The 13,221-nt window shown below is 43.7% G+C and overlaps 1 protein-coding gene across 1 annotated transcript in view; it reads right to left on the bottom strand.

Annotated features, from left to right (window-relative positions):
- Nucleotides 1-6,032: 6,032 nt before the first annotated feature.
- The window catches only part of LOC112229823 (poliovirus receptor-like), an 80,639-nt gene continuing 73,450 nt past the window's right edge, over nucleotides 6,033-13,221 (bottom strand). The window contains exons 7-10 of the mRNA XM_024395902.2: nucleotides 10,388-10,526; nucleotides 10,162-10,219; nucleotides 7,205-7,300; nucleotides 6,033-6,728 (exon numbers count right to left, since the gene is read on the bottom strand). Coding sequence (XP_024251670.1) covers nucleotides 6,498-6,728; nucleotides 7,205-7,300; nucleotides 10,162-10,219; nucleotides 10,388-10,526 — 524 coding nt within the window. The 3' untranslated portion in view covers nucleotides 6,033-6,497. The remainder of the gene's footprint in view (nucleotides 6,729-7,204; nucleotides 7,301-10,161; nucleotides 10,220-10,387; nucleotides 10,527-13,221) is intronic.

A 13,221-nucleotide genomic window follows, 5' to 3' on the forward strand; every position in this document is an offset into this window, starting at 1 on the left:
GGGTATTGTGTGTAGATTGATGAGGGAGAACATATGAAATACATTTCAGAATAAGGCTGTAACGTAACAAACATTTGAAAAAGTCAAGGGGTCTGAATACTTTCCGTACCTTGAGAGCTATGGACAAGGAAAGACAGCAATCTTTGTTTTAGTTCAATTAACCACTGCCACAAATAGCTAATATTGGAATTTCCATACCAAAAACAATCAATCATTGTCTCCCGTTTATAATTTTTTTAAATGTCATGCCCAAATATGTTAACGAAGAGTTTATTTGGTGTCACAAACAAGAGCGATTTGACTGAAAAATATTGACAGTGAGAATATCAAATGAATAACATTTTGGACCCATATATCACTTCAACATACCAGACAAACCATTTCAGACAGTGTTTTAATCCCCTAATTACTAAATCAATGCATTATTTTATATATAATGTGTGAAGTTTAATGGCAGGCAGATGTTAAGATAAAAGGAAGACCAGGCACAACTATGATCTGGAATAAGTAAGCTAAAACCCAAAGCAAAGCATATTTTTTTAATCTGCAGGAATAAGTTTGATCGTAGTTGTCAACTTTGTTGTCAACTTGTTGACCTGTGGATCAGAGAAGGAAGAGGCGTTGTTTGACTCATGGCCTACTTACTGATACATCCACTGGTAGTACTTGGGAGAATATATTTAATCTCCATCACTAAGCGCTCTAACCATAATTGGTGGTGCTTTGATGTCAGACACTTTCTTCTTCATCTCCACCACAAGGGATATGATGTAGCATTAGCTGCCTATTGGTTCCCTTCTCATTCAAATCTACAATCTGTGATATGTATAGCTGTTATCCATTATTTTAATTAATTACCCTTCGATTGTCAAATATAATTTGTACATTTTAAAAACATTTTGTTTTTACCTTTATATAACTAGGCAAGAGAAATCCTTATTTTCAATGATGGCCTAGGAACAGTGGGTTAACTGCCTTGTTCAGGGGCAGAACAACAGATTTTGTCCCTTGTCAGCTCAGGGATTTGATCATGCAACCTTTGGGTTACTAGTCCAACACTCTAACCACTAGGCTACGCTGCCTCATGAGCTTAACACAGCTGTCTTCTATCAGGTCCCAAACATGTAACATTGTTTTACTCCATTGTAAACAGCCTTTGTAAACCATTTCTAGCTTTAAAGTAGGTTTACAATTATTATGAGGATGTCATGGACTCTCAGTTCTTGCAGCAAGAGCGGCCGTCTATGAATTTGCAGATGCGTTGGAGTGGTTACATTTCCCCAGCCTCAACCCTCACCTGTCGACCAAAACAAGGCTGACGGGCTGCTGTTTTGCTGAAAAAACTCATCCCAGACTGCACCTTTAACGCTGACTAATCTGTTTAAAGGCCATCGGGTAGAGGTTTGTTACTGGTTCTTTGTTTTACCCGACCACCCCCCTGCAGGAATGACTGTGATTGATGTGTTTATGCGTTTCAACACGTGTACGCATGCCTGCCTCAGCAGCTCAAAAATGACAACAATTTCCACAAGCAGCATGCCTAGCGATGCCTAAGACTTTTACCGGCTAAATCCTCCTGAATTTGTCTGTGCTTGAGCCTCCAGAGGATCTGTTCACACACGTAACCCTCAGATATACTGTAATTTGCCATGGCGAGAGTAAAATAAACTGTGACGGTGGCTGCCGCTTTGAATCGTGCACTGGGGGCTGATATTTTGGACATTGTACTAGCTGAAAATGATCACATTTCATCAGATTACTGAAAGCAGAAATATATTGAACAGAAATAGAAATGCAATATGTGAAGTGTTGCTGGCATGTTTCATGAGATAAAATAAAAGTTTGCAGAAATGTCCCCATACGCACAAAAAGCTTATTTTTCTAAAATGTTGTGCACAAATTTGTTTACATGCCTGTTAGGGAGCATATCTCCTTTGCCAAGATAGTCCATCCACTTTACAGGTGTGGCATATCAACAAGCTGATTAAACAGCACGATTAGTCCACCTTATGCTGTGGACAATAAAAGGCCACTCTAACATGTGCAGTTGTCTCACACAAAACAATGCCGCAGCCGTCTCAAGTTTTGAGGGAGCAATTGACATGCTGACTACAGGAATGTCCACCAGAGCTGTTGCCAGAGAACTGAATGTTCATTTCTCTACCACGTGTTTGATACCATTCCACTGAATCCGCTCCAGCCATTACCACGAGCCCGTTCTCCCCAATTAATGGTGCCACCAACCTCCTGTGGTATCCTCAGTCATGATAGCATTGATTAACTGGTGTCAGCAGACTAATTAAACTCTTCGTCAAAACCAGGAGTAATTTAGGCAAGACAGGGAATCAAATTTTGAAAGTCGTGAGCGGTTTCATTAATGAGCTAAAGATGAAAGGAGCTAACAAAATGTTCTCTGTGGTGCTGATCCAAGTGTGAACCAGCAGAGGACGCCATCTTCCATTCTCCTTCTGCCCCTCTTTCACTTTCTACCTCTTATTTAACCTTTATTTCACCAGGAAAAGCCCATTGTATGTAGTCATGTCCTTGAGCTGTTCTTGTCTAATGATGTTCTGTATTATGTCATTCTGTTTCATGTTTTGTGTTGGACCCCAGGAAGAGTAGCTGCTGCAGGTAACATTTAATCATCTTCCATCACAATCCATTCAAGCATGTTATTTTCCTTTACTTGAGCTAATTACTCTTAACACGGGGCAATCTCTGCACTCCGAATGCATCTCGTCAGATGCGCAGGCTTTAGATGTATATCACTAATTAAGACAGAGGTTAACAAATGGGTGGTGATAGATCTCAGGCTAGGCTATATCACTTGGGTGCTGGACACAGAATGGAAACAGGCACATACATGTCCAGGGCAACGAAGGGCAATCAGTGTAAGTTACCATTGGACATTATAGTGCCACAGGATGTGATACTGTCAATAGCACATGTTAAGTTGGTGGTTGAAGATATCCCTCCAGAGGTGTGGGGGCTGTGCTTTGGCAAAGTGGTGGGGTTATATCCTGCCTGTTTGGCCCTGTCCGGGGGGTATCGTCAGATAGGGCCACAGTGTATCACGACCCCTCCTGTCTCAGCCTGCAGTAGTTTGTGTCTGTGGGCTAGGGTCAGTCTGTTATATCTGGGGTATTTCTCCTGTCTTATCCAGTGTCCTGTGTGAATTTAAGTATGCTCTCTAATTCTCTCGCTCATTCTCTCTCGGAGGACCTGAGCCCTAGGACCATGCCTCAGAACTACCTGGCCTGATGACTCCTTGCTGTCCCCAGTCCACCTGGCTGTGCTGCTGCTCCTGTTTCAGCTGTCCTGCCTGCGGCTACGGAACCCTGACCTATTCACCGGACGTGCTACCTGTCCCAGACCTGCTGTTTCCAACTCTCTAGTGACAGCAGGAGCGGTAGAGATACTCCGAATGATCGACTATGAAAAGCCAACTGACATTCCCTCCTGAGGTGCTGACCTGTTGCACCCTCGACAACCACTGTGATTATTATTATTTGACCCTGCTGGTCATTTATGAACATCTTGGCCATGTTCCATTATAATCTTCACCCGGCACAGCCAGAAGAGGACTGGCCACCCCTCATAGCCTGGTTTCTTCCTAGGTTCTGGCTTTTCTAGGGAGTTTTTCCTAGCCACCGTGCTTCTACACCTGTATTGCTTGCTGTTTGGGGTTTTAGGCTGAGTTTAATTACAGCACTTTGTGACATCAGCTGATGTAAGGGCTTTATAAATACATTTGATTGATGTTGGTTGGTCATTTAGGAGCTTTAAAGGACTCAAGCCTGGAGGTCATTGTGACTCATAAGTAGAAGAGAATACAGCGAGAAGTTCAGGGCCTTTAGTTTACATTTTATTGAACAAGACAATGATCCGTAAAACATATAACACGTTTCCCAAAAAGCATCAGAAAAAAAAAATTCAGTTAAAGGGAAAGAAAGAAAAAAGAAAAATAAATAAATCACAATATCAAGTGTTTGGCTTTCCACAATCAGAGGTTACCCCATGTTTCTTTTTAATCTAGTCTTTATTTTCTAAGAGAAACAAATGTGTAAATGAACAAGCTAAAAATAAAGTAACGAAGGCACGTCTGGCTTGGTGATGAAAAAAAAGCAACAACGAATGTGAGATAACCAAACAAGCAGGGAAGGAAAAAGACCGGATTCAGATGAGTGTTATCGCGAACATTCACGGTTTGTATTTTTGGCATCAAACCTATTGGGGAGGAGGCAAATTTATTGGCAAACACACACAGCATCTCCTACACAGCATCTCCTGCTGACGCGAGAAGTAGTTAGCAGATGCCTTGAGCATAAAACAGAACTAAACTAAACAGACTGCTGACTCATTGGTCTTTGATAATAACAAACCCAGGGGCCCCAATGATTGTCTTTTTTAAGCTCAATATATCAACACATCTTCAATTTTGAGTCTTTTTCTTTATAGGCAATACACAAAACAGTATAATATATTTGATGACAATATGAAATACATAAAATACACAAAAAAATGAAATAAATGGAATCACAGTTTATAAAACCAAACAATGAACAATTAATTTCCCTTTGAACTCTGACCTGTGTAAGGGCTATAAAATACAGATGTGATTGTCTGATACTGCAGCACTTTATGCGAGCCCGCCGCCCACAGCCATATGTTTTCAAAATGGCAGCGTGACTCTTTTTGCACAGAGAAGAAGTTGAGCTACCCATAGTTCCATGCAGCATGCAGACATTCCCTTCAAAAGAAACTATAGATACCAAATCACCACCAAAAGCCAATGACAGTTGCTTTCAAAGTGATTGTCACATCAAAAAACTATAATATTTAAGTAATGCACTGACTGTGATGGAGTATAGAACAGGGGGTAGGCAGTTACTGTGATCCATTTCTCCATGTGTCCATCTACCCCGTCCGTTTTATCTATATCTGTCTATCAATCATTAGTGTCTATAGCATCTATTTATTTACATACATATCTACATTAGTACATGTGCTTTTTGTTCATGTTTCTGTCTTTTTATTTAACAAGTTAATGTACTTTAGTACAGGCTTGCTTCTCTCGGTGTCTGTCGAGGTGACACTGACAGATCAACGCCTTCGTGGAATTTTGCGACTCAAGCTCTTTGGAACACGCAGAACCAATGATTTGTTCCCATTACTCAGCAAGAGTTCGACTCAACTTTCTGTTTATTGCACCCTGCAGTAAGCACTCTGAGGAAAGAACGTAGTCGTATGCTGACTGACTTATGTATCAGCCAAAAGATATCTCAAGTCGTGCTGTGCGCGCCTTCTGTACGGCCTAAACCACCCCGCTGCTCTACATCGACGTGTTGTGCTTGAAGTAGACGATACAATGGAGGACTGCAAAGACATCGACAACATTGAAAAAGTATAAAGCCTGGTGTCTGCAAGTAGCCTTGGGAAAAGTGAGCCAACTGTTTTGAAACGAGCCACGATCATGCCATGCAGAGTTATAAGGACTAAAATCCACAAAACCGTTTTTATATTCATTGACTGACAACTTCAATACCCGTTAAAGTAAAATGTACAGTTTTTTTTCTTTCAATTTCACACAGAAACGGACACCCCTATACATAGAGGCTCTGCAACCACCTACACTAGTTTTTTTGTGCACACATTTAACCGGCAATATATTAAGCATCAATATAATATTATTTACAGTGTTCATTGATATTTTGGTTCACCTTGACATCGTTGACCAACATGACACGGTCTCACATAATTGTTCATCAATGATGTTTTGCACATTTGTGTTTCAGTACATAAAAGGCTTTAGAAGAAGACTAAAATAGAAAATATTAAAATACATATTTTGCTATGTGTAAAATATACAGCATATATTAGAGAGCATATTAACCACTTCATCTACGTAAAATGGTACTAATGGCAGTATTCTCCAATACAGGCCGTGTATTTTGACACTCTGAAAATACAATCCTTATAATTTGAACTTAATTTGACTTAAATGTAAGCAGTAATCTTTCCTGGGGGAATTACAAGCGCATTGATAATTGTGTGTGCATTGTGTGCTTTGCTGTAAACCAAGATGTCACATTTCGTTACCCTAATAATGCAGTATTACCAGCTCTTGCAATTTAGACTGAACCAAAAACGTGAGTCATGTTGCAATGTTATAAAACAGTGACAACCTCATTTTGTTCATACTGCCATAAAATGGCATTTTGGTCTGAGGATGCTTACTGGACGGTGTAACATTGCAACTTTCAAACAACCAGTTTCGGGTGATATTTTCTGGTGATATTTTTGAATGATGTTTCCAGTGATATCACCTTGCCCGAATCACAACAGTAGGAAACACTGCATTTAGGATTTGACCACATCGGGAGGCTGGAGTTGTGCCGATCTTTCCAGAGCCTTGCTCGGACTCTGTGCTGTTCAATGTAACCGAGTAGAGGCACGGTGTTGTTGTTGTGTCATTATGGAGACCTAAACGTCACCTGCTAAACATACATGGCTGCCGACACAAAGCTTTCTCCGCGGGCCACAGCGGCCGACGGCGGCTCGTCGACATGGTGATCGTCCGCGTCAGAGTACGGCGGCAGAGCTTCGTCATTTAGCGTGTCCTCGACATCGGCATACTGTATCGAGTCCTCCAGGACAGCAGGGCCGCCGCCATTAGCAGCCCCACCGCCAACGGTGTTATCATCGTCATCGTCGCACGCATCCAGATCCTGTAACATCAACAGATCCTCGGTTGAACCAGCAACAACAACTCTCAAGATGTGATATGGTAGGCAAAATCCACTCCTGGACCATGCATTGCTCAATAGTTTCACAATAGGTTAAATTTTTTCTAAATAGTCAAGCTGTTGAGGTACCGTGGAGAGAGAAAATGTTATAATATAGTTAAAAAGGGTGAGTGATCTGACGATAAAGTAGATTGAGACTGATTGTAGAGTCTAGAAAGCAGCCAGGTGTAAAGGACATTTCAATTTACAGTAGCCTACAGGTAGTAAATCAATGACTTTAAGCAGCACTATGTGAAAAAGGAGAGAGTCCAGGATTGTGTTCATTCGGCACCCAATGGCAGACAACAGACTAAAACATGGAGTAACTACCTGAACTTAAATACAACAAGAAACATTCATTTTTGTTTTCTGGTGTGACCTAATGATCACGACCTAGAGTTTGGGGGATGTCCCCTTACCGTGACAGGCTCTCCGCTGGTCTCGTAGTAGACGTTACTGAAAGGCTGGGTCTCCGTCAACTCCGTCAGCACTGAGTCAGTGACAGGCTTGTTCAGCTGTGGGGTAGTGGAGAGGTCAAAGTCGGGTTAACTGGGCCACTCATCTCCGATCAATAGACATTATCCCAATTAAGAACTGCACTACCGCATGTGGTTATGAAGCACTATATTGGATCACTCCAATAAAGTATCATTCTGCTCAGCAGGATACATTACGAGTAAGAATTTCAGATTAGTCCCATGTACCGGGTAGTGCTGTGACAGACTCCCTTAACTCCACTAGGGTAGGGGGCACTATTTTCACTTCCGGATGAAAAGCGTGCCCAAAGTAAACTGCCTACTACTCAGGCCCAGAGGCTAGGATATGCATATAATTGGTAGATTTGGATAGAAAACACTAAAGTTTCCAGAACTGTTAAAATAATGTCTGAGTATAACAGAACAGATTTGGCAGGCAAAAACCTGAGAAAAAGCCATCCAGGAAGTGTGATTTTTTAAATGTTTGTAGTTTTCTATTGAATGCCATTACAGTATCCATTGACAGGACTCAAAATACAGTATCCAGGAGTTAAATTGCACTCCCTATGGCTTCCACTAGATGGCAGTCTTTAGAAATTGTTTCAGGCTTGTATTCTGAAAAATGAGAGAGTAAGACCACTCTGAATTAGTGGACCCTACAGTGTCCGAGATTTTTCATGCGCGCAACCTTTCTTGTTTACCTTTTATATTGACGACGTTATTTTCCGGTTGAAATATTAACGTTTATTTAGGCTAAAAACAACCTGAGGATTGATTATAAACATAGTTTGAAATGTTTCTACGAACTTTGCGGATACTATTTGGATTTTTCGTCTGCCTGTTGTGACTGCGTTTAGCCTGTGGATTACTGAACAAAACGGGCAAACAAAACAGAGGTTTTGGGATATAAACAGGGACTTTATCGAATAAAACAAACATTTATTGAGTAAATGGGAGCGTAAGCGTCCCACGTACCCTAGTGAGGTTAAATAACTGCAGCCACACTACTCCCACCTCTTCCTTTTCGCGGCTCATTCCAGGGAGGATTTGCTTGGTAGGAACTCTATGTTAGAGTGTATAAGCGCAGAAGTATACCCACAGCTATTCAATAGCTTGGAGCAGCTAGCTCGAACACCCACAGAGAGCAGATGGTGAACCCAATAGTAGACTGGCCTGCGCCGCCGTTGGAGAACGCATGCGCTTAGCGCGCCTGGAGGGGATGAAGGCCACAGTACAGTCCTCCCCATCTGATGACCGTATCCCCCCCTTCTGGGGTAATGCTTAGTCGCAGAAGCACCCTATTGGCCGCCCCCCCACCACCACCAAACTCAGTACGGCTGAGGAGTTGATTTGCCTTGAACGTAAGGTGCAAAGTCTGCGGGAGGAAGTGGACGCTTTACGATGGGATGATGGCGACAAACCTCTCCACCCTGGAGACGAGTTGGGTGACGGTGCTTCAGTGTTCCAAGCAGACCAGGGATCGACCCAGTTCACAGCGCCATGACCTGAAAGAGTAAGCAATGAATGGCTGCAAAGCATTTTCAGCACCCTCTTCATCATGTTATGCCTCCCAGGGGGTGGTCACAAGCTTCTTAAGGAGGCCACAGAGGTGTCAAGGCTACTCATTATGCTCCAGACAGACTTGACACATGCCAACGGCAAGAATTTGGCTTCAGTGGTGACTTCATACCACCATCTTTGGCTGGCACAGTCTAAACAGCCACTGCCAGTTCAGAAAACATTATTGGAGTTAGATGTCTGCGTCCAGCGAAGGCCTGTTCGGTGCCAAACAGACCTTGATGTGGTGGTGTCAGCACTTGCGCCGCCAGGTCAGCGTCTTTGAAGCACCCATCCATGAAGGTGGCATTCCTGTTGGTTATTACCTCCAATAAGAGGGTTAGTGAGTGCTGAATGTTTCCAAATGGGTGCAGACAAGGGGAGTGTTGCCATCCGGCCCAGCTCTCCTTCTTGCCGATGGTCCAGTCTGACAGGCATGTGAATCGGCCCTTACATTTGTCCACATGCGTACCTCCGACGGCTACGGGTGGGCTAAGATTTTCCCTTAGTGTGTTGTGCCCGGTGAGGCCACTGGAAACTTACATTACACGGACTAAGACAATACAACAGTTGGATTAGCTGTTCATGTGTTATGGTCAGAGAGTTCTGGGGAAGAGCCTAACGATACAGAGACTCACACATTGGATGTGGACACTATTACTACAGGATATCAGCCGGTCGGACGGCCTCTGCCGTCTGCTGTAGTGGCGCATTCCACTAGAGTAGCAGCTACATCGTGGGCTTCGCTCTGAGGATTTCCCCTTGATGACATTTGCGCCTCGGCCAGTTGGGCGTCATCTAGAACTTTTGCTAGATACTATCGAGTCAATGTTGCTGCCACCAACCAGGTCGGGACGGTCGTGTAGTGTGTTGCCTCCACTTCCCTGGAGGGGGAAGGAGGGACACAGTAACCATGACTGCCCTGATTTCAGTCCTATGCAATTTTACTCTTGTCTGGCCATGCCTAGTTCACAGATGAATCTGGTATTGTGATACCATATTGGAGTGATCCAATATAGTGCTACAGAACAAAGGTTATATATGTAACCACGGTTATGTCAGCTATTGGATCACTCCAATCCTCTTTTCGGTGATATACGGCGCCTTTTGAAGAGGACACGAGGTGGGAGTACTGTGGCAGCAGCTATTTAAGGGGGTCGGCCGCAGCACTACTCGGTATCCGGGACTAATCTGAAATTCTTACTCAGAATGTATCCTGCATAGCAGAAGAATACCATATTGGAGTGATCCAATAGCTCACATAACCGTGGTTACATACGTAATCTTTGTTTATCGCCTTCACTAATAATGAGCCATGAATGACAGGGACGTGGACCCCTCACCATTTCAGTGGAGCTGCCGGCCTTCACAGGGGGAGGGGGCTTGTGCTTGGGAGGACCACTGATTGGATGAGAGAAGAGAGGGCAGGAGAAGAGGTTAGTGCTACTCACTTTGTCCATACCTAACAGATTCCTTTTGGACTGAATAAAACTTAATTGATTGGAGGAAAGATAGGTATTTGTTAAGTCATATATTGAAAGAAACAATTGCTGGGAGCGGAATACTCACTCCCCATTCACGGCGTTCTGCTTGCGTTTGCGGACCAGAATGATGACAGCGCCGACGATCGCCAGCAAGAAGAGGACCACACCAATGATGCCTCCGATGATGCCAGCCGCCGACGGCCCTGCTGTAATCTTACGCTGCTCTGAAAGAGAAGACGACGCAGAGGACTTGGGATTTAGTCCAATTCAAATGAATGTGTCATGTGAATTGGGGATAAGGGCTGGGAAAATGTGTTAGAATCAGAATCCAAATCAGAAGTTCTAAATAAAAACAGCTGAACTGCAGAACTGGGGCCTGTTCAGGAGGATGTTCTAGAACATTCGGATAGATATGTATCACAGAACAGATATGATTGGTCATTCTATTTCTATCTGCAACATCCAGAACGTTTTCTCATCACAGAATACACCCCAGGAAATCAGCTCTGTTAGGCATTTAATCCTTGCCAGACATCTTATCATCCGACGATGTTCCAAGTAGACCTCCGCCTCCTTGCTCAATTATGTCTGTGTTTGTGATTTCCAGAGGGCACTGAGGCTGAGTGAGGCGTCTAAATTGAATGTAAAAGCCTCTCATTATGTTGGTTTTAACCAGCTTGCAGTTTCCACAGATGGCCACTGGGGGCGACAAGATCCCATTGAGGATAATAATGGTGTACTTTCTCTTTGCGGCCACATGGTGTGCAGTTGCCAAGCTAAAGTCTCACTGCTGATAGTGAGTGAGAACATACATTACTTTGTCGATTCTCCCTCCGGCTAGGCTTGCATCCATATCAAAGATTCCAAATATGGGTGATTCCACTGGGAGTGGTGCAGTCCCACGCATCTGTTCGGTGTGTGTGTGTGTGTGTGTGTGTGTGTGTGTGTAGAGGAGTCTGCTGAATCTACGACCGGGGACACATCCAGAGATGCACCCTCATACAAACAACGCCAGTCTCAACTGAAAAGAGACAGGCCAGCTCCAATCATTATCACAAAAACATTAAATGGAGGGAGGGAGAGAGAGAGAGAAAGATGGAGTGGTGGCCAGGGCTGTCTCGGTCCTAAATTGTTCTCTCTCAATTCTCACAGCTGGATACGTGGACACACACAGAAATCAATACAGACAGAGGCCCCCCAGCCCCAGCCTATTGGCATCCCTCTGTGGGTATCCTAGCCTTTTATCTGATGTGCTGGATATCAAAGTTTACATTCGCAGTGTTTACCATTGATGTTCTCCACTGATAAACTGTATTTTCAATAAATAATGAGTCATGTTAGTTACTGCATCAAAAACAAGCAGTCTAACATGGAGGAAATTAACTGGGTTGTATTCATTAGGGCAAACAGCAGTAGAACGCCTTAAAACCATTGACGAAAAACAAGCTGTTGTCATTGCTCAAGTCCAGATAGTCCCTTCCCTGTTTCTTATGTTCAGTGCCTAATGAATATAACCCTGTTTGAAGGATGGGGTGGGCTGAGGGAAGGACATAGAGAAACAGAGGATTGGAATGGCTGGAAAAAGGAGGGTAAAGATACACACCCACCCCGATGCTCACGGGTTTGTCTTGGCAGAGAACAAGGGCCAAGACAGGGTGGGGTAAGAAGAGAGGGGGGAGAAAGAGAAAGGAATGAGAACAGATTTTTTCAGGCTGGATACAAGAATGGGGTGTGGTGGAGTGGAGAGTATCTCAATGAAGACTTATTAGCTCACATAACAGATGTGGTGAGAATAGACAAACCTCTTAGCACTCGCAAACACACACACACATGCATACACACTAAGACGCACACCTAGCCAGTCATCCTAACATACTCTACAGCATATCTCTTCCAGTTGAGTCACTTACCACACACAATAGAGTAGCTAGCTTTTACCAACTGAATCAAAAGGGGGGAGGCATTGAGTGTGTGATGCTATCCTGTCAGCCCAGATTGAAAGAATGAGACTATCCCGAACCTCCATCACATGCTACACAGTCACATATTAATGTGTCTCATATATAAATAGATGTGAGAGGATGGAGGGATAGAGAGATGGAAGGGAAGAGAGGGAAGGATGGTGCTAGGAGGGAAGGCAGAAGAGAGTGATAGGGGTGCGAAGGCCCTGCAGTGGGGCCAAGAGGCAGACTTTAAAGGTCCTCCGTCTCCATGGGATACGGTTTAAGTGACAGGGAGGAACAACTAGTGAAACAACCACTCACAGTCGGCTGGGCCTTCATCGCCATTGGCATTCTGCTGCTACACTCCTCCGCAAAACTCCCAACTGGAACATCTCTCTCTATCGCTCGGTCTCCATCTCTCTCTCGCGCTCCATTGCTCACTTTCCCTTAACTGGCAAGTAAGCTCTGAAATGTTCTCTCTTAGTCAGACACAGAGGTACACACACACACACACAGGCAGACAGAGCCCTTTTAGGACCATTGTGCCTCCTCTAGCTGACTGAAAACATACATTCAAAAATGGATACATTCAAATACTACATAATTACCCTTTAGTTTAATAACTAACCATTAAAAACGTGTACAGTAAGTGCTGGAGCTAGACGGGGAGCGAATGAGTGAAGGAAAGGACAAAGAATGGAGAGGGAGGGAGAGAGAGAAGACTAAAAGCTTCACAAAGATAACGATAATGGAGATATGAAGTTGAAAATCTGTCGACAGGGGGAAACATTATTCAGCTCCTTACTGCCTTGTGCTTAGAGGCCAAAAGAGGATTACCACTGACAGCAACCTCCCCCTCCTCTAAGTGTTCTCTTTACCCCTCCCTTTCTCTTTCTTCATCCAACTCTCCATCTCTTCCTCTCTCCCCAACCATCTTAGTGACCTAGTGTGTTCCCGGCTTCCCGCCTGCACCATC

Source organism: Oncorhynchus tshawytscha, linkage group LG31 (genome assembly GCF_018296145.1).
Source record: "Oncorhynchus tshawytscha isolate Ot180627B linkage group LG31, Otsh_v2.0, whole genome shotgun sequence".
In the NCBI taxonomy this organism is placed as follows: Eukaryota; Metazoa; Chordata; class Actinopteri; order Salmoniformes; family Salmonidae; genus Oncorhynchus; species Oncorhynchus tshawytscha.